At 48.8% G+C, this 23,279-nt stretch overlaps 1 protein-coding gene across 4 annotated transcripts in view; it reads right to left on the bottom strand.

The window, feature by feature from the left end:
* CCDC24 (coiled-coil domain containing 24) overlaps nt 1–23,279 on the bottom strand; it is a 50,138-nt gene that overhangs the window by 6,782 nt on the left and 20,077 nt on the right. For all 4 annotated transcript variants that reach the window (XM_075287851.1, XM_075287849.1, XM_075287850.1 and 1 more), the window contains 4 exons: nt 12,768–12,902; nt 10,714–10,812; nt 5,390–5,444; nt 2,521–2,590 (listed from right to left, as the gene is read on the bottom strand). In XM_075287851.1, the coding sequence (XP_075143952.1) occupies nt 2,521–2,590; nt 5,390–5,444; nt 10,714–10,812; nt 12,768–12,902 (359 nt within the window). The remainder of the gene's footprint in view (nt 1–2,520; nt 2,591–5,389; nt 5,445–10,713; nt 10,813–12,767; nt 12,903–23,279) is intronic.

The following is a 23,279-nucleotide window of genomic DNA, read 5'->3' as shown; positions in this document are numbered from 1 at the left end:
GGTGTGACTGGAGTATACAACATGATACCACGGCAGAATACAGACCGCAGCTCTGGGTGTGACTGGAGTATACAACATGATACCACAGCAGAGTACAGACCGCAGCTCTGGGTGTGACTGGAGTATACAACATGATACCACAGCAGAATACAGACCGCAGCTCTGGGTGTGACTGGAGTATACAACATGATACCACAGCAGAGAACAGACCGCAGCTCTGGGTGTGACTGGAGTATACAACATGATACCACAGCAGAATACAGACCGCAGCTCTGGGTGTGACAGGAGTATACAACATGATACCACGGCAGAATACAGACCGCAGCTCTGGGTGTGACTGGAGTATACAACATGATACCACGGCAGAATACAGACCGCAGCTCTGGGTGTGACTGGAGTATACAACATGATACCACAGCAGAGAACAGACCGCAGCTCTGGGTGTGACTGGAGTATACAACATGATACCTCAGCAGAATACAGACCGCAGCTCTGGGTGTGACTGGAGTATACAACATGATACCTCAGCAGAATACAGACCGCAGCTCTGGGTGTGACTGGAGTATACAACATGATACTACGGCAGAATACAGACCGCAGCTCTGGGTGTGACTGGAGTATACAACATGATACCTCAGCAGAATACAGACCGCAGCTCTGGGTGTGACTGGAGTATACAACATGATACCACGGCAGAGTACAGACCGCAGCTCTGGGTGTGACTGGAGTATACAACATGATACCACAGCAGAATAGTGACTGCAGCTCTGGGTGTGACTGGAGTATACAACATGATACCACAGCAGAGTACAGACCGCAGCTCTGGGTGTGACTGGAGTATACAACATGATACCACGGCAGAGTACAGACCGCAGCTCTGGGTGTGACTGGAGTATACAACATGATACCACAGCAGAATAGTGACTGCAGCTCTGGGTGTGACTGGAGTATACAACATGATACCACAGCAGAGTACAGACCGCAGCTCTGGGTGTGACTGGAGTATACAACATGATACCACAGCAGAATAGTGACTGCAGCTCTGGGTGTGACTGGAGTATACAACATGATACCACAGCAGAGTACAGACCGCAGCTCTGAGTGTGACTGGAGTATACAACATGATACCACAGCAGAGAACAGACTGCAGCTCTGGGTGTGACTGGAGTATACAACATGATACCACAGCAGAATACAGACCGCAGCTCTGGGTGTGACTGGAGTATACAACATGATACCACGGCAGAATACAGACCGCAGCTCTGGGTGTGACTGGAGTATACAACATGATACCACGGCAGAATACAGACCGCAGCTCTGGGTGTGACTGGAGTATACAACATGATACCACAGCAGAGTACAGACCGCAGCTCTGGGTGTGACTGGAGTATACAACATGATACCACGGCAGAATACAGACCGCAGCTCTGAGTGTGACTGGAGTATACAACATGATACCACAGCAGAATACAGACCGCAGCTCTGGGTGTGACTGGAGTATACAACATGATACCACGGCAGAATACAGACCGCAGCTCTGGGTGTGACTGGAGTATACAACATGATACCACAGCAGAGAACAGACCGCAGCTCTGGGTGTGACTGGAGTATACAACATGATACCACAGCAGAATACAGACCGCAGCTCTGGGTGTGACAGGAGTATACAACATGATACCACGGCAGAATACAGACCGCAGCTCTGGGTGTGACTGGAGTATACAACATGATACCACGGCAGAATACAGACCGCAGCTCTGGGTGTGACTGGAGTATACAACATGATACCACAGCAGAGAACAGACCGCAGCTCTGGGTGTGACTGGAGTATACAACATGATACCTCAGCAGAATACAGACCGCAGCTCTGGGTGTGACTGGAGTATACAACATGATACCTCAGCAGAATACAGACCGCAGCTCTGGGTGTGACTGGAGTATACAACATGATACTACGGCAGAATACAGACCGCAGCTCTGGGTGTGACTGGAGTATACAACATGATACCTCAGCAGAATACAGACCGCAGCTCTGGGTGTGACTGGAGTATACAACATGATACCACGGCAGAGTACAGACCGCAGCTCTGGGTGTGACTGGAGTATACAACATGATACCACAGCAGAATAGTGACTGCAGCTCTGGGTGTGACTGGAGTATACAACATGATACCACAGCAGAGTACAGACCGCAGCTCTGGGTGTGACTGGAGTATACAACATGATACCACAGCAGAGAACAGACCGCAGCTCTGGGTGTGACTGGAGTATACAACATGATACCACGGCAGAATACAGACCGCAGCTCTGAGTGTGACTGGAGTATACAACATGATACCACGGCAGAATACAGACCGCAGCTCTGAGTGTGAATGGAGTATACGGCCTGATGTTGGAGGATTTAGAGGGATCTCACATTTCAGAATCAGTCCGCTGCCTGTGAATGGCCGTATCCTGCAGGGACTGAGCGGACTGACAGCGCCCCCACATCACATCTTATACAGCAGGTTTGGAGGTCACCTGTGAGCGATGGCTCCGCCTCCAGAATCTGTAACTCCTCCCCGTACTGATGCTCCTCCTCCAGACAAAGCTGCAAGGACAGAAGAAGAATCAGATTACTCTCCAACACAGATCTACACAGAACCCCGACCCCGGGACCCCCGAAGGGCAAACTAATCCGCAGGAGCACATGAGACGGGAATAGGGAGGGACACTGGGACAGATAACACAAGAACCAGCAGGGGGCGACATTGTCATAGGGAACAATAATAGGGGGGGCGAAATATATGTTATATCCTCACTCGGGGTACAGGGTAATGATAGGCTGATACTCGGGGTACAGGATAATGACAGGCTGATACTTGGGGTACAGGGTAATGACAGGCTGATACTCGGGGTACAGGATAATGACAGGCTGATACTCGGGGTACAGGATAATGACAGGCTGATACTTGGGGTACAGGGTAATGACAGGCTGATACTTGGGGTACAGGATAATGACAGGCTGATACTTGGGGTACAGGATAATGACAGGCTGATACTCGGGGTACAGGGTAATGACAGGCTGATACTCGGGGTACAGGGTAATGACAGGCTGATACTCGGGGTACAGGATAATGACAGGCTGATACTCGGGGTACAGGATAATGACAGGCTGATACTTGGGGTACAGGATAATGACAGGCTGATACTCGGGGTACAGGATAATGACAGGCTGATACTCGGGGTACAGGATAATGACAGGCTGATACTCGGGGTACAGGATAATGACAGGCTGATACTTGGGGTACAGGATAATGACAGGCTGATACTCGGGGTACGGGATAATGACAGGCTGATACTCGGGGTACAGGATAATGACAGGCTGATACTCGGGGTACAGGATAATGACAGGCTGATACTCGGGGTACAGGGTAATGACAGGCTGACACTCGGGGTACAGGATAATGACAGGCTGATACTCGGGGTACAGGGTAATGACAGGCTGATACTTGGGGTACAGGATAATGACAGGCTGATACTTGGGGTACAGGATAATGACAGGCTGATACTTGGGGTACAGGATAATGACAGGCTGATACTCGGGGTACAGGATAATGACAGGCTGATACTCGGGGTACAGGATAATGACAGGCTGATACTCGGGGTACAGGATAATGACAGGCTGATACTCGGGGTACAGGATAATGACAGGCTGATACTCGGGGTACAGGACAATGACAGGCTGATACTCGGGGTACAGGATAATGACAGGCTGATACTTGGGGTACAGGGTAATGACAGGCTGATACTTGGGGTACAGGATAATGACAGGCTGATACTTGGGGTACAGGATAATGACAGGCTGATACTCGGGGTACAGGATAATGACAGGCTGATACTCGGGGTACAGGATAATGACAGGCTGATACTTGGGGTACAGGGTAATGACAGGCTGACACTCGGGGTACAGGATAATGACAGGCTGATACTCGGGGTACAGGATAATGACAGGCTGATACTTGGGGTACAGGGTAATGACAGGCTGATACTTGGGGTACAGGGTAATGACAGGCTGATACTTGGGGTACAGGATAATGACAGGCTGATACTTGGGGTACAGGATAATGACAGGCTGATACTTGGGGTACAGGATAATGACAGGCTGACACTTGGGGTACAGGATAATGACAGGCTGATACTTGGGGTACAGGATAATGACAGGCTGATACTCGGGGTACAGGGTAATGACAGGCTGATACTTGGGGTACAGGATAATGACAGGCTGATACTTGGGGTACAGGATAATGACAGGCTGATACTCGGGGTACAGGATAATGACAGGCTGACACTTGGGGTACAGGATAATGACAGGCTGATACTTGGGGTACAGGATAATGACAGGCTGATACTTGGGGTACAGGATAATGACAGGCTGATACTCGGGGTACAGGATAATGACAGGCTGATACTCGGGGTACGGGATAATGACAGGCTGATACTCGGGGTACAGGATAATGACAGGCTGATACTCGGGGTACGGGATAATGACAGGCTGATACTCGGGGTACAGGATAATGACAGGCTGATACTCGGGGTACAGGATAATGACAGGCTGATACTCGGGGTACGGGATAATGACAGGCTGATACTCGGGGTACAGGATAATGACAGGCTGATACTCGGGGTACGGGATAATGACAGGCTGATACTCGGGGTACAGGATAATGACAGGCTGATACTCGGGGTACAGGATAATGACAGGCTGATACTCGGGGTACAGGATAATGACAGACTGATACTCGGGGTACAGGATAATGACAGGCTGATACTCGGGGTACAGGGTAATGACAGGCTGATACTCGGGGTACAGGATAATGACAGGCTGATACTTGGGGTACAGGATAATTACAGGCTGATACTTGGGGTACAGGATAATGACAGGCTGATACTTGGGGTACAGGATAATTACAGGCTGATACTTGGGGTACAGGATAATGACAGGCTGATACTCGGGGTACAGGATAATGACAGGCTGATACTCGGGGTACGGGATAATGACAGGCTGATACTCGGGGTACAGGATAATGACAGGCTGATACTTGGGGTACAGGATAATGACAGGCTGATACTTGGGGTACAGGATAATGACAGGCTGATACTCGGGGTACAGGATAATGACAGGCTGATACTCGGGGTACAGGATAATGACAGGCTGATACTCGGGGTACAGGATAGTGACAGGCTGATACTTGGGGTACAGGGTAATGACAGGCTGATACTTGGGGTACAGGATAATGACAGGCTGATACTCGGGGTACAGGATAATGACAGGCTGATACTCGGGGTACAGGGTAATGACAGGCTGATACTCGGGGTACAGGATAATGACACTTGGGGTGCTGCCTACCTGTAGGGTCATTATGTCTTTCTCCAGGGTTCGTCGCTCGTCCTCTAGTAATGATCTGTAATATATATATATACCGTATATATCACACAGAGGACTGCCCCCCCTCCTGCCCCCCTCTCCTATTACTAGTATTATTGCGCCCCCTGTTGCCTTACAAACATGTATTAGGGGAGTTGCGGCATCTTGTTGGGGTCACTTACCTGTGCAGGGATCAGGTCACATGGTGGGGTCGGCAATGACACTGTTCACACAGGCAGCAGGTTCCAGACTTCAGTGGCGCTTTTATTTAGGAGCTTCAGCCCAAAAAAGTCACCGTACAAAAGACAAAAACCTAAACCTGGCCGAAACAGCAGCAAGTGCAGGCCGCAACGTGTCACCACATAGAGGAGCAAACTGTGCAGAGCTGCACTCCAGGGGGCGCTCTCTCTGTATACCTATATATATATATATATATATATATATACCCCGCAACCTTAGCACTATATATATGTATACACCCCATCCCGCACACACAGTATACGGCTCCAGCGCCTTCCATATTGCAGCCACAACCATTTGGCTCTTTCTCAATATTCGGACAAAGCCAAGAAGTCGGCGGCAGCGAGAAATCCCAGAATCAGCAAAACATGAGCGTCCTGCAGAAACCATCAGGGAGGGGGCGCTGGTCACATGATCACTCACTACAATCCACTGCTGGAACCCAGCTTTCCCAAACTCCTGAAAGGTATCTGTTAGTAAGTAGTAAGATACCATGACATGCAAAATTGTTCTGGTGACCTCCCTGCAAGGTATACAGCCCCGGTGTACGATATATACCTCAGTACAAGTCTCTATATAGTGTATAAGCTTAGTACTGCCTGATATAAGACATACCCGTATACACACCATATATAAGTCAGCGCGGTCTATACAGTGTTGGCCAGAAGTATCGCCCCCTGCAGTCCTGTCAGATAATCCTCGGTGTCCCCCAGATAATGATTACAGAGCACAAACTCTTATATAGTATATAAGTGACACAGGGTATATACAGTATAAGTATCGCCCCCTGCAGTCCTGTCACATAATCCTCGCTGTCCCCCAGATAATGATTACACAGCACAGACTCTTATATAGTATATAAGTGACACAGGGTATATACAGTATAAGTATCGCCCCCTGCAGTCCTGTCAGATAATCCTCGCTGTCCCCCAGATAATGATTACACAGCACAGACTCTTATATAGTATATAAGTGACACAGGGTATATACAGTATAAGTATCGCCCCCTGCAGTCCTGTCAGATAATCCTCACTGTCCCTCAGATAATGATTACACAGCACAGACTCTTATATAGTATATAAGTGACACAGGGTATATACAGTATAAGTATCGCCCCCCGCAGTCCTGTCAGATAATCCTCGCTGTTCCCAGATAATGATTACACAGCACAGACTCTTATATAGTATATAAGTGACACAGGGTATATACAGTATAAGTATCGCCCCCCTGCAGTCCTGTCAGATAATCCTTGCTGTCCCCCAGATAATGATTACACAGCACAGACTCTTATATAGTATATCAGTGACACAGGGTATATACAGTATAAGTATCGCCCCCTGCAGTCCTGTCAGATAATCCTCGCTGTCCCCAGATAATGATTACACAGCACAAACTCTTATATAGTATATAAGTGACACAGGGTATATACAGTATAAGTATCGCCCCCTGCAGTCCTGTCAGATAATCCTCGGTGTCCCCCAGATAATGATTACACAGCACAGACTCTTATATAGTATATAAGTGACACAGGGTATATACAGTATAAGTATCGCCCCCTGCAGTCCTGTCAGATAATCCTCGCTGTCCCCAGATAATGATTACACAGCACAGACTCTTATATAGTATATAAGTGACACAGGGTATATACAGTATAAGTATCGCCCCCTGCAGTCCTGTCAGATAATCCTCGCTGTCCCCAGATAATGATTACACAGCACAGACTCTTATATAGTATATAAGTGACACAGGGTATATACAGTATAAGTATCGCCCCCTGCAGTCCTGTCAGATAATCCTCGCTGTCTCCCAGATAATGATTACACAGCACAGACTCTTATATAGTATATAAGTGACACAGGGTATATACAGTATAAGTATCGCCCCCTGCAGTCCTGTCAGATAATCCTCACTGTCCCTCAGATAATGATTACACAGCACAGACTCTTATATAGTATATAAGTGACACAGGGTATATACAGTATAAGTATCGCCCCCTGCAGTCCTGTCAGATAATCCTCGCTGTCTCCAGATAATGATTACACAGCACAGACTCTTATATAGTATATAAGTGACACAGGGTATATACAGTATAAGTATCGCCCCCTGCAGTCCTGTCAGATAATCCTCACTGTCCCCAGATAATGATTACACAGCACAGACTCTTATATAGTATATAAGTGACACAGGGTATATACAGTATAAGTATCGCCCCCTGCAGTCCTGTCAGATAATCCTCACTGTCCCCCAGATAATGATTACACAGCACAGACTCTTATATAGTATATAAGTGACACAGGGTATATACAGTATAAGTATCGCCCCCTGCAGTCCTGTCAGATAATCCTCGCTGTCTCCAGATAATGATTACACAGCACAGACTCTTATATAGTATATAAGTGACACAGGGTATATACAGTATAAGTATCGCCCCCTGCAGTCCTGTCACATAATCCTCGCTGTCCCCCAGATAATGATTACACAGCACAGACTCTTATATAGTATATAAGTGACACAGGGTGTATACAGTATAAGTATCGCCCCCCTGCAGTCCTGTCAGATAATCCTCGCTGTCCCCCAGATAATGATTACACAGCACAGACTCTTATATAGTATATAAGTGACACAGAGTATATACAGTATAAGTATCGCCCCCTGCAGTCCTGTCAGATAATCCTCGGTGTCCCCAGATAATGATTACACAGCACAGACTCTTATATAGTATATAAGTGACACAGGGTATATACAGTATAAGTATCGCCCCCTGCAGTCCTGTCAGATAATCCTCGCTGTCTCCCAGATAATGATTACACAGCACAAACTCTTATATAGTATATAAGTGACACAGGGTATATACAGTATAAGTATCGCCCCCTGCAGTCCTGTCAGATAATCCTCGCTGTCCCCCAGATAATGATTACACAGCACAGACTCTTATATAGTATATAAGTGACACAGGGTATATACAGTATAAGTATCGCCCCCTGCAGTCCTGTCAGATAATCCTCGCTGTCTCCCAGATAATGATTACACAGCACAGACTCTTATATAGTATATAAGTGACACAGGGTATATACAGTATAAGTATCGCCCCCTGCAGTCCTGTCAGATAATCCTCACTGTCCCTCAGATAATGATTACACAGCACAGACTCTTATATAGTATATAAGTGACACAGGGTATATACAGTATAAGTATCGCCCCCTGCAGTCCTGTCAGATAATCCTCGCTGTCCCCTAGATAATGATTACACAGCACAGACTCTTATATAGTATATAAGTGACACAGGGTATATACAGTATAAGTATCGCCCCCTGCAGTCCTGTCAGATAATCCTCGCTGTCCTCAGATAATGATTACACAGCACAGACTCTTATATAGTATATAAGTGACACAGGGTATATACAGTATAAGTATCGCCCCCTGCAGTCCTGTCAGATAATCCTCGCTGTCCCCCAGATAACGATTACAAAGCACAAACTCTTTGGTAATTTCTTCAGTTATTTTGTTTGCAATGAAAAAACACAAAAGAGAATGAAAAAAAAAAGTCCCATCATTGATCATTTTACACAAAACTCCAGAACTGGTGCGGACAGAAGTATTGGCGCCCTCAGCCTAATACTTGGTAGAACAACCTTTAGACACAATAACTGCGCACAACCGCTTCCGCTAACCAGCAATGAGTTTCTTACAAGGCTCTGCTGGAATCTTAGACCCTTCTTCTTTGGCAAACTGCTCGCGGTTCCCCCTGAGATGTGAAGGGGGCCTTCTCCAAACCGCCACCAAGAGATCTCTCCCCCTCCCCCACAGGTGTTCTATGGGATTCAGGGCTGGACTCATTGCTGCCACTTTACAAGTCTCCAGGGCTTTCTCTCACCACCATTTTCTAGTGCTGACCTGAAGTGTGTTTTGGGTCCTTGTCCTGCTGGAAGAGCCCTGACCTCTGAGGGAGACCCCGCTTTCTCACACTGGGCCCTACATGATGCTGCACAATGTGTTGGTCGTCTTCAGACTTCATAATGCCATGCACACGGTCAAGCAGTCCAGTGCCAGAGGCAGCAAAGCCACCCCAAACCATCAGGGCCCCCCGCCATGTCTGACTGTAGGGGGCGTCTTCTTCTCTTTTTCCCTGTAATCTCTATGTTGAGGCCTTCTCCTACTTTTGTCTCCTCTGACCAGAGAACATTCTTCCAGAATGGTTTTGGCTTTCTCAGGTAAGTTTTGGCAAACTCCAGCCTGGCTTCTGTCTGTGGGTAAGAAGTGGGGTCTTCCGGGGTCTCCTACCATACAGTCCCTTCTCATTCAGACGCTGACGCTGGATAGTACGGGGTGACACTGTTGTACCCTCGGACTGCAGGGCAGCTTGGACTTGTTTGGATGTTAGTTGCGGTTCTTTATCCGCCATCCGCACAATCTTGCGGTGAAATCTCTGGTCAATGTTTCTTCTCCGTCCACATCTAGGGAGGTTAGCCACAGGGCCATGGGCTTTACACTTCTTACTGACACTGCGCACGGTAGACACAGGAACATTCAGGGCTTTGGAGATGGACTTGTAGCCTTGAGATTGCTCAGGCTTCCTCACAATTTTGCTTCTCAAGTCCTCAGACAGTTCTTTGGTCTTCTTTCTTTTCTCCATGCTCAATGTGGTCACACAAGGACACAGGACAGAGGTGGAGTCAACTTTAATCCATTTCAACTGGCTGCAAGTGTGATTTAGTTATTGCCACCACCTGTTAGGTGCCTCAGGTAAGTAACAGGTGCTGGTAATTACACAAATTACAGAAGCATCACATGATTTCTCAAACAGTGCCAATACTTTTGTCCACCCTCTTTTTTATGTTTGCTGTGGACTTATATCCAGTTTGGCTTTTTGACAATTCTTTTTGTGATTTTCCATTGAAGACAAATTAAATGAAGAAAATACCAAAGAATTTGTGATTGCAATCATTATCTGGGGGACAGCGAGGATTATCTGACAGGACTGCAGGGGGGGGGGGCGATACTTTTGGCCAACACTGTATACTATACTATATATAGACATACTACACACTATATATGACAGGACTCACCGCAGGTGACTTATGACTTCATCAATGTGAGAAATCTGCAGTTTGTCCTTCAGTTCCTCCAGGTCGCTGCCATCTATACAGGAGCCAGAGGAGAGGGCTCTGCCAGAAGACGAACACATGAGAGTGCACACAATGGTGAGGAGCAACGTCCCACTATGTCCTACAGCTCCAGGAACGGCCTCACATCCCTCATTCCTCATGTGTATGTTGCAGTGCCTGTGTGTATGATGTACTGTCTGTGTGTGTATGTTGCAGTGCCTGTATGTATGGTGTACTGTCTGTGTGTGTATGTTGCAGTGCCTGTGTGTATGGTGTACTGTCTGTGTGTGTATGGTGTACTGTCTGTGTGTGTATGTTGCAGTGCCTGTGTGTATGGTGTACTGTCTGTGTGTGTATGGTGTACTGTCTGTGTGTGTATGTTGCAGTGCCTGTGTGTATGGTGTACTGTCTGTGTGTGTATGGTGTACTGTCTGTGTGTGTATGTTGCAGTGCCTGTGTGTGTATGGTGTACTGTCTGTGTGTGTATGTTGCAGTGCCTGTGTGTGTATGGTGTACTGTCTGTGTGTGTATGATGTACTGTCTGTGTGTGTATGTTGCAGTGCCTGTGTGTATGGTGTACTGTCTGTGTGTGTATGGTGTACTGTCTGTGTGTGTATGGTGTACTGTCTGTGTGTGTATGTTGCAGTGCCTGTGTGTGTGTGTATGTTGCAGTGCCTGTATGTGTATGTTGCAGTGCCTGTATGTATGGTGTACTGTCTGTGTGTGTATGGTGTACTGTCTGTGTGTGTATGTTGCAGTGCCTGTGTGTGTGTGTATGTTGCAGTGCCTGTATGTGTATGTTGCAGTGCCTGTATGTATGGTGTACTGTCTGTGTGTGTATGTTGCAGTGCCTGTGTGTGTGTGTATGTTGCAGTGCCTGTGTGTGTATGTTGCAGTGCCTGTATGTATGGTGTACTGTCTGTGTGTGTATGTTGCAGTGCCTGTATGTATGGTGTACTGTCTGTGTGTGTATGTTGCAGTGCCTGTATGTATGGTGTACTGTCTGTGTGTGTATGTTGCAGTGCCTGTATGTATGGTGTACTGTCTGTGTGTGTATGTTGCAGTGCCTGTGTGTATGGTGTACTGTCTGTGTGTGTATGGTGTACTGTCTGTGTATGTTGCAGTGCCTGTATGTATGGTGTACTGTCTGTGTGTGTATGGTGTACTGTCTGTGTGTGTATGTTGCAGTGCCTGTATGTATGGTGTACTGTCTGTGTGTGTATGTTGCAGTGCCTGTATGTATGGTGTACTGTCTGTGTGTGTATGTTGCAGTGCCTGTATGTATGGTGTACTGTCTGTGTGTGTATGTTGCAATGCCTGTATGTATGGTGTACTGTCTGTGTATGTTGCAGTGCCTGTATGTATGGTGTACTGTCTGTGTGTGTATGTTGCAGTGCCTCTATGTGTATGTTGCAGTGCCTGTGTGTGTATGGTGTACTGTCTGTGTGTGTATGTTGCAGTGCCTCTATGTGTATGTTGCAGTGCCTGTGTGTGTATGGTGTACTGTCTGTGTGTGTATGTTGCAGTGCCTGTATGTATGGTGTACTGTCTGTGTGTGTATGTTGCAGTGCCTGTGTGTGTATGTTGCAGTGCCTGTATGTATGGTGTACTGTCTGTGTGTGTATGTTGCAGTGCCTGTATGTATGGTGTACTGTCTGTGTGTGTATGTTGCAATGCCTGTATGTATGGTGTACTGTCTGTGTATGTTGCAGTGCCTGTATGTATGGTGTACTGTCTGTGTGTGTATGTTGCAGTGCCTCTATGTGTATGTTGCAGTGCCTGTGTGTGTATGGTGTACTGTCTGTGTGTGTATGTTGCAGTGCCTGTATGTGTATGTTGCAGTGCCTGTATGTATGGTGTACTGTCTGTGTGTGTATGGTGTACTGTCTGTGTGTGTATGTTGCAGTGCCTGTATGTATGGTGTACTGTCTGTGTGTGTATGGTGTACTGTCTGTGTGTATGGTGCGCAGCCCTGTGCTCCTTCATGTATTTGTGCAGTTTCCTTGTGTACTTACCTCTCCTCGTTACCTCTGCAGCCTGATGACGGGCGGCTCCATCCACTTCTCGCAGACCGCGCTCCGCTCTCCGGACGCCCCATCACATAGTTCACCACCTTGGGGTTGTACTTACACAGAGCCTGGTCCTTGTCTCTGTCACAGAAAGACAAAAGGTCACCACCGGAACCAGAGACAAAACAAACGTGTCAGGTGTGCGATATTATATGTGCAGATATCAGGGCTCATTATATATGTATCTCCTATAGGACAGGACATATTATATGTAGGTGTATCCCCTATAGGACAGGACATATTATATGTAGGTGTATCCCCTATAGGACAGGACATATTATATGTAGGTGTATCCCCTATAGGACAGGAGATAGTATATGTAGGTGTATCCCCTATAGGACAGGACATATTATATGTAGGTGTATCCCCTATAGGACAGGACATATTATATGTAGGTGTATCTCCTATAGGACAGGACATATTATATGTAGGTGTATCCCCTATAGGACAGGACATATTATATGTAGGTGTATCACCTATAGGACAGGACATATTATATGTAGACGTATCCCCTATAGGACAGGACATATTATACGTAGGTGTATCCCCTATAGGACAGGACATATTATATGTAGGTGTATCCCCTATAGGACAGGACATATTATACGTAGGTGTATCCCCTATAGGACAGGACATATTATATGTAGACGTATCCCCTATAGGACAGGACATATTATATGTAGACGTATCCCCTATAGGACAGGACATATTATATGTAGGTGTATCCCCTATAGGACAGGACATATTATATGTAGGTGTATCCCCTATAGGACAGGACATATTATATGTAGGTGTATCACCTATAGGACAGGACATATTATATGTAGACGTATCCCCTATAGGACAGGAGATAGTATATGTAGGTGTATCCCCTATAGGACAGGACATATATGTAGGTGTATCCCTATAGGACAGGACATATTATATGTAGGTGTATCCCCTATAGGACAGGACATATTATATGTAGGTGTATCCCCTATAGGACAGGACATATTATATGTAGACGTATCCCCTATAGGACAGGACATATTATATGTAGGTGTATCCCCTATAGGACAGGACATATTATATGTAGACGTATCCCCTATAGGACAGGACATATTATACGTAGGTGTATCCCCTATAGGACAGGACATATTATATGTAGGTGTATCACCTATAGGACAGGACATATTATATGTAGACGTATCCCCTATAGGACAGGACATATTATACGTAGGTGTATCCCCTATAGGACAGGACATATTATACGTAGGTGTATCCCTTTAGGAAAGGAGATATTATACGTAGGTGTATCCCCTATAGGACAGGAGATATTATATGTAGGTGTATCCCCTATAGGACAGGAGATATTATATGTAGACGTATCCCCTATAGGACAGGACATATTATATGTAGGTGTATCCCTATAGGACAGGACATATTATATGTAGGTGTATCCCCTATAGGACAGGACATATTATATGTAGGTGTATCCCCTATAGGACAGGACATATTATATGTAGGTGTATCCCCTATAGGACAGGACATATTATATGTAGGTGTATCCCCTATAGGAAAGGACATATTATATGTAGACGTATCCCCTATAGGACAGGACATATTATATGTAGGTGTATCCCCTATAGGACAGGACATATTATATGTAGGTGTATCCCCTATAGGAAAGGAGATATTATATGTAGGTGTATCCCCTATAGGACAGGAGATATTATATGTAGGTGTATCCCCTATAGGACAGGAGATATTATATGTAGACGTATCACCTATAGGACAGGACATATTATACGTAGGTGTATCCCCTATAGGACAGGACATATTATATGTAGGTGTATCCCCTATAGGACAGGACATATTATATGTAGAAGTAAACATCCAGCACGCATCTCCTTAGTTTAAATAAAACTTAGCTTTTCTTTATCCATATTCAAAAATTGGAAAGCATTCAATTTTAGATATAAAAAACGCTCAGTGTGGCCAGCATGGAGGGAAAGCGGGCAGCGTCCGGCTGACGCGTTTCGGAGCCTCTAGGTCAGCTCCTTACTCATAGCCAAATTTTTGACAAGGATATATTATATGTAGACGTATCACCTATAGGACAGGACATATTATATGTAGGTGTAAGAAAGCCTAGTCCGGAGGGTGCTGTCGCGAGGCGGACGCCACATCTGAATCAGCTGTGGAATCCGCCTGAAGGAAGGACAGCTCGCTTCTTTTTTTCCATGAGCAGGAACAAACCGAATAAAGAGGGCTGGCGGTCTCCATAGACCTCCATTGTGAGGGGGCGGATGGTCAGGTGGATCCGGCATCAGAATCCACCCCCTCTCGCCCCATGTGAACGAGCCCTTATAGTGCTAATATGACTTCCCAAAGTCTTCCTCCCCTCGTACGACACGTCTGGGTTTCTTTCCTTGAGACGGCGAGCTCAGTTCTTTGCAGAAGGTGAAGATTCAGAGGACTTGGTGCGCGACTCTGGGGCAGAGACAATGTGCGCCTTGTTTTGAGGATCCTCCGGGTCTGATTCCTAAGTATTTGATAAAGTCTTGTTAGTTGGGAGAAGTCTCGTCGTCTCGTCGTTGTCACACAGGGTTAATCCTCTTTCCTCCGAGTTTGTGAGACGAGCACAGGCCGATGTTTCTGCGGGAGACTCCTTAGTGAGGTTTCTTCCCTGGGCCTCGCCATCTTGCTGTCGCTTTTCCAGTCTTTATATGCAGAGTTATTTTTGGAGGTTTGCAGTGGCCGTTTGTGTATTAGGTTTCGATCTGTGCCCAGACTTTGGCGGTTTCGCTCTCCCACTAGGTTTTGGGTTGCAGTGTCACATTGTGTGTGACTGACACTGTAGCCATTGTTGACGGCGCCATCTTGGACAGCGTTTGAGGGTGTAGTTGCGGCTGTATGCCGCTCTTCTCCCACTTTCCTTGGAGGTCAGATGTCAGTTTGGTGCCTCGTAGCCGTATTCGGGCTTATGTCCTTCTATAGGTGCATCTTCTATATGACAGGCGAGATTAGTGATTTGCACGCACAGAATCAAATCCACCTGGATCACTGACCAGTAAAGAGGATAAGGAGATGAGACCGGTCCGGGCGCCGCTGATCAATTACACATAAGACACTACAGATCATCTCACTGCTCTAATGTTATTATCTGCCGCCTCCTCGGCAGCCATTGTCCACTATAGAATAATGTGGAATAAATAAGCCGAGACGCACGAAACACTGGTGGAGCGGAAGCAGATGAAACAGTATACAGACAAAGAAAACTTGTATCCATTCCCATATCAGGAGTCATCCATCAGGGTCTACACCAGAGGGAAAGCATCACATGGCCACGCGTTCCGGAGCCTCAGACTTGCTCCTTCCTCCGGACATACTACACAGAGTCTACCATCTTCCTTAATTCATTCCTCCCCCCCCTCCCCTTGTAGAATCATTTATACTGACCCCTCTATTCTAGAACATACACCAATCTCTTACTGCTTTACCTTCCAGTCTGTACTTGATCAGTTCATGTCTACATGGAGAGAGACGGATCCTAGGAGAACATTCACGGTGACATATTATATAATCCTAGTCCTATAGACAGATCTTACGTATTATAGAGAGGAAAATCATCAGAAATCCCAATATGAAGTCATCGTCACATCAGCAAAGAAAGTGACTTTATTCCTCTACACTGTGTGATGAAGAGTCCGCACAGCCGGCTGACAGTGACTTACAGGTTGGTGGCGCCCTCTACGGGTAATGCTGGATACAATATGGTGTCGCCCCCCTTAGCCTTGATGACGGCTTCCACTCTTGCAGGCAGACGTTCCATCAGGTGCTGGAAGGTTTCTTGGGGAATGGCGGCCCATTCTTCACGGAGTGCTGCACTGAGGAGAGGGATCCATGTAGGTCGCTGAGGCCCGGCACCAAGTCGGGGTTACAAAACATCCCAAAGGTGTTCTATAGGATTCAGGACTGTGTGTGGGCCCGTCCATTCCAGAGATGTTATTGTGGTGTAACCCCTCCGCCACAGGCCGCGCAGTATGAACAGGCGCTCCATCGTGGTGTAGGACGCAATCGCCATCCATGTCGGCCTGTGCTGTGATAGTGCCACGCAAAACAACAAGGGGTGCAAGCCCCCTCCATCAGAAACACCACCACACCAGAACACCACTGCCGTATGTTTTTGGGGGTGTCTGGATACATATTCTTTGTGTAACTTATAAGATTAGACCTCTCCTACCGGGTATTACAATAGAGCGCCCCTTTAAGTCATAGTAATAGTCATGTGGGGGGAGGGGAGACCGCCCCCTGTCATGTGACTATAGGTCACATATATATACTATAGGTCCCGTCATCATCCCCCGTCATCATTCCCCGTCATCATCCCCCGTCATCATTCCCCGTCACCATTCCCCGTCACCATTCTCCGTCACCATTCCCCGTCATCATTCTCATCATCATCCCCCGTCATCATCCCCCGTCATCATTCCCCCGTCATCATTCTCGTCATCATTCCCCGTCATCATTCTCGTCATCATCCCCCGTCATCATCCCCCGTCATCATCCCCTGTCATCATTCTCGTCATCATCCCCTGTCATCATCCCCCGTCATCATTCTCTGTCACCATTCCCCGTCATCATCCCCTGTCATCATCCCCCGTCATCATTCTCGTCATCATCCCCTGTCATCATCCCCCGTCACCATTCTCTGTCACCATTCCCCGTCATCATCCCCTGTCATCATTCTCGTCATCATCCCCCGTCATCATTCCCCGTCATCATCCCCTGTCATCATCCCCCGTCATCATCCCCTGTCATCATCCCCCGTCATCATCCCCCGTCATCATTCCCCGTCATCATCCCCCGTCATCATCCCCCGTCACCATTCCCCGTCATCAGACACGTCCCTAAAAACTCCTTTCCTTGTATGTAGTTCTCTCCATACATCCTACATAATATTATCTGTAAGGATCCCGGGATATTCCGAGTGATGATAGACTTCTATTCTCATATATGTGCGCTAAATCTGAACGCCCCTCCAAAGTCCTCGGAAACCTTGCGTTAATTGTACAATCCAAGATAAGATAAGATAAGATAAAATAATCCTGTACTAGTCCCACAGTGGGGAAGGCTTCGCTCTTCGGAATTCTCTTCCTCCCGTTTTGGTACCTGCTCGGTGGCATAAAAGGTTCAGGCTTTTGTATCCCCGTTATGTTATGATGCGACACATTGGCGCCATTTTCTGTAGTCTTTGTACCGCCCGATCTATGTGCAGATATTCGGAGTCTTTACGCTGTGTATAGAGTAACCAGCGTACAATAATCTGCGACTCGTGCGCTCCACCACATACACAATGTGCGCGCTAGTGCAATATATTCATTTCATATAAGTTTTTTGAGTCTGTATCTGACAAAGTTGTCGTTTTTTACATATTGGCGCACGTTGCAGCGTTTTGCTCCGCAGCCGTAACATCATACAAACTAGGGGATAATCAGTCCCCAATTGTACCGCCTCTTCTGGCCGCCATTCGGGAGTATTCTTGTAGTGACAGAACCCGCCTCAGTATTGGGAGATTCCGATAAGATCTCTCTGATTTGTAGACGGATTACCGTAGGACGCGGCGAATACGACTGATTCATGAAACTCATTTCTATCTCCGTTAGTGACTCCACTACATCATCCGCTCACACCGCCATCTTGGATAGCTGCTAGTGTCTAATCTCTAAAGTTTCTTTCTTTTGTGTCTCGTATATTACAAGGGAGGAACAAGTTCTCCGTGTTGGCGTCATCTCTGCGACAGGGATGGATTTTCGTGTCTGTTCTGGGTGATGGCTATTCGCAAATATAACTCTCTTACCCGCTGCACTTTTTCTACATCTACTGGTTTGAATTGCACCAGACTCTACCCTTCCCTCCAAAAACGCCATCCGATTGGCGTGGTGGGAGGAGCCCCATAATACTGGAATTAAGATAAGACACAGACCGCACCGATCCTCACCAGGTGATAAGAAGAACATCATCTCCGTCTCTTCTAGATCAGAAAAGTATTTCACTAAATGCGTTCCTTACAGAAAGAATCTTCCCCTCCCCCCACCACGTGAGACGGCGGGAAGGGCGTCCCCATAGCGGTCGCCTTTACCTGCAAATACTAAAAATGACGAGTCAATAAGTAATATGTGACTTCCAAAACATTCACTCAAAACATCCGAAAAGTGCCTGTATCTTGCCAGATGTAATGACCGTGCTTGCGCTGCCACTGCATGTGGTATACGCGAATACGACGCCTGTCTGTCACATGACAGAAACGAGAAATCATCTCGCCATTCTCTACCACATTCAATAACATCTTCATATACCCGGGGATTCGGCAACCAGTGGCAGTAAAAGCCGATCGATCCAAGACCGCAGACTTACATACACCTGCCACGATTGGACGGAGAGGAATGGGAGGGATTTACTTCTGTGTCTTAGGAGGATGGAAAATGGCCGTGAGTGGAAACGCCGCCATTAAAGGTTTCGCCTGTGGCGATGGAAATACACCCAAGTCTACCCCCTTTTGTTAAGGGTTTGCAGGGAAGCTTCAGTGGGATTTTTCTCTAATTTCCTAGAGGTGGTTTCATCACATGATCTCTCCGGGCAGCGCTCGCTATAATCCCAATCATTCAGAAGTTTCATCCCCAGCAGTTTTCCATATGATACTTTTTCTTTCCTTACATTCATTAATGCCGCGGGTTCGTTTCTCGATAGCTTATTTGTGGATTTGATTACGTTCTCCTTTAGGGTCCTGAGCTCTGATTCCACAGCCTGAGACCCCAAGGGATGAAATGACGGGGATATATCCAATAACATCTCTGGAATGGACGGGCCCGCACACAGTCCTGAATCCTATAGAACACCTTTGGGATGTTTTGTAACCCCGACTTGGTGCCGGGCCTCAGCGACCTACATGGATCCCTCTCCTCAGTGCAGCACTCCGTGAAGAATGGGCGGCCATTCCCCAAGAAACCTTCCAGCACCTGATGGAACGTCTGCCTGCAAGAGTGGAAGCCGTCATCAAGGCTAAGGGGGGGCGACACCATATTGTATCCAGCATTACCCGTAGAGGGCGCCACCAACCTGTAAGTCACTGTCAGCCGGGTGTGCGGACTCTTCATCACACAGTGTAGAGGAATAAAGTCACTTTCTTTGCTGATGTGACGATGACTTCATATTGGGATTTCTGATGATTTTCCTCTCTATAATACGTAAGATCTGTCTATAGGACTAGGATTATATAATATGTCACCGTGAATGTTCTCCTAGGATCCGTCTCTCTCCATGTAGACATGAACTGATCAAGTACAGACTGGAAGGTATAGCAGTAAGAGATTGGTGTATGTTCTGTAATAGAGGGGTCAGTATAAATGATTCTACAAGGGGAGGGGGGGGGAGGAATGAATTAAGGAAGATGGTAGACTCTGTGTAGTATGTCCAGAGGAAGGAGCAAGTCTGAGGCTCCGGAACGCGTGGCCATGTGATGCTTTCCCTCTGGTGTAGACTCCTGATATGGGAATCCAAGAAAAGTGACATTTTATTTCTCACCACTCGACTGATGCTGGATACAAGTTTTCTTCATCTGTATATTGTCCACTATACTGTGTGCAAGGCGGAGGACGGCTGTAACCCAGGTGCAAGGCGGAGGACGGCTGTAACCCAGGTGCAAGGCGGAGGACGGCTGTAACCCAGGTGCAAGGCGGAGGACGGCTGTAACCCAGGTGCAAGGCGGAGGACGGCTGTAACCCAGGTGCAAGGCGGAGGACGGCTGTAACCCAGGTGCAAGGCGGAGGACGGCTGTAACCCAGGTGCAAGGCGGAGGACGGCTGTAACCCAGGTGCAAGGCGGAGGACGGCTGTAACCCAGGTGCAAGGCGGAGGACGGCTGTAACCCAGGTGCAAGGCGGAGGACGGCTGTAACCCAGGTGCAAGGCGGAGGACGGCTGTAACCCGTGTGCAAGGCGGAGGACGGCTGTAACCCAGGTGCAAGGCGGAGGACGGCTGTAACCCAGGTGCAAGGCGGAGGACGGCTGTAACCCAGGTGCAAGGCGGAGGACGGCTGTAACCCAGGTGCAAGGCGGAGGACGGCTGTAACCCAGGTGCAAGGCGGAGGACGGCTGTAACCCACGTGCAGGGTGGAGGACGGCTGTAACCCAGGTGCAAGGTGGAGGACGGCTGTAACCCGGGTACAAGGCGGAGGACGGCTGTAACCCGGGTACAAGGTGGAGGACGGCTGTAACCCAGGTGCAAGGCGGAGGACGGCTGTAATGTGCAGGATTTCTATAATGCATAAACATGTGATGTGCCTGTAAGGTGAAGAATAAAGAGGGCACAGGAACTCCACTCTCTATTCTTCAGTGAGATCACAACTGTCTGGGGGGGGGTCCTCTACATTTCTGGGAGGGGGAATACATCTCTTAGGGGAGGGGGGGTCCTCTACATTTCTGGAATGATACAGATACAAGATACAGAAACCTTTGTTGGCACAACTGAATATACATTTGGCATTGCCAATGCAAAGAGTGGTTGGGGTGTGGGAGGGGGGTGGGTGGTTTGGAGGTACAGTAGTCTTTGGGGTCTCTTTGTTCTTGTTTGGGACATGTGGGTACGGGCGGGTGATAATGGGGTGTCACATCGGCAGGGGGGCTCACTGGAGTCCTATTGTTTGTGCTGCTGGGTTTATTGCTTTACAGCCGCAGATTGGCCTTGTGGCCATGACATGGAGGCCACAGCTGTGAACCCCCTGACCTGCGGGTAGAGCAGTCATTTTGGTAAGGCGGGCGGTGACAATGGGATACACCATAAAAGTGTGTGGAGGAATGACGCCATCAGACAGCTGTAAAGTCAGGCACAAAGGGGTGGGCGATAACCCCCTGCAGTGTCCCTGTCTGGATGGGGGGGCGCTGTGTGTAGGGGTGACGTGCAGTGTCCCGGTCTGGATGGGGGGGGCGCTGTCTGTAGGGGTGACGTGCAGTGTCCCTGTCTGGATGGGGGGCGCTGTCTGTAGGGGTGACGTGCAGTGTCCCTGTCTGGATGGGGGGGCGCTGTCTGTAGGGGTGACGTGCAGTGTCCCTGTCTGGATGGGGGGGCGCTGTCTGTAGGGGTGACGTGCAGTGTCCCGGTCTGGATGGGGGGCGCTGTCTGTAGGGGTGACGTGCAGTGTCCCGGTCTGGATGGGGGGCACTGTCTGTAGGGGTGACGTGCAGTGTCCCGGTCTGGATGGGGGGCAGTGTCTGTAGGGGTGACGTGCAGTGTCCCGGTCTGGATGGGGGTGCGCTGTCTGTAGGGGTGACGTGCAGTGTCCTGGTCTGGATGGGGGGCACTGTCTGTAGGGGTGACGTGCAGTGTCCCTGTCTGGATGGGGGGGGGCACTGTCTGTAGGGGTGACGTGCAGTGGGGGGGCACTGTGTGTAGGGGTGACGTGCAGTGTCCCGGTCTGGATTGGGGGGGCGCTGTCTGTAGGGGTGACGTGCAGTGGGGGGGCGCTGTGTGTAGGGGTGACGTGCAGTGTCCCGGTCTGGATGGGGGGGCACTGTCTGTAGGGGTGACGTGCAGTGTCCCGGTCTGTATGGGGGGGGGCACTGTCTGTAGGGGTGACGTGCAGTGTCCCTGTCTGGATGGGGGGCGCTGTCTGTAGGGGTGACGTGCAGTGTCCCGGTCTGGATGGGGGGGCGCTGTCCGTAGGGGTGACGTGCAGTGTCCCGGTCTGGATGGGGGGGGGGGCTGTCTGTAGTGGAGACGTGCAGTGTCCCGGTCTGGATGGGGGGGGGGGCTGTCTGTAGTGGAGACGTGCAGGGTCCCGGTCTGGATGGGGGGGCGCTGTCTGTAGTGGAGACGTGCAGGGTCCCTGTCTGGATGGGGGGGGGCTGTCTGTAGGGGTGACGTGCAGTGGGGGGGCACTGTGTGTAGGGGTGACGTGCAGTGTCCCGGTCTGGATTGGGGGGCGCTGTCTGTAGGGGTGACGTGCAGTGGGGGGGCGCTGTGTGTAGGGGTGACGTGCAGTGTCCCGGTCTGGATGGGGGGCGCTGTCTGTAGGGGTGACGTGCAGTGTCCCTGTCTGGATGGGGGGCGCTGTCTGTAGGGGTGACGTGCAGTGTCCCGGTCTGGATGGGGGGGGCGCTGTCTGTAGGGGTGACGTGCAGTGTCCCGGTCTGGATGGGGGGGCGCTGTCTGTAGGGGGTGACGTGCAGTGTCCCGGTCTGGATGGGGGGGGGCGCTGTCTGTAGGGGTGACGTGCAGTGTCCCGGTCTGGATGGGGGGGGCGCTGTCTGTAGGGGTGACGTGCAGTGTCCCGGTCTGGATGGGGGGCGCTGTCTGTAGGGGTGACGTGCAGTGTCCCGGTCTGGATGGGGGGGCACTGTCTGTAGGGGTGACGTGCAGTGTCCCTGTCTGGATGGGGGGGCACTGTCTGTAGGGGTGACGTGCAGTGTCCCTGTCTGGA

This window comes from Leptodactylus fuscus, chromosome 9 (genome assembly GCF_031893055.1).
Source record: "Leptodactylus fuscus isolate aLepFus1 chromosome 9, aLepFus1.hap2, whole genome shotgun sequence".
Lineage (NCBI taxonomy): Eukaryota > Metazoa > Chordata > Amphibia > Anura > Leptodactylidae > Leptodactylus > Leptodactylus fuscus.
Note: the sequence above shows the minus strand (reverse complement) of the source record. Positions and strands in the feature narration are given on the sequence as shown.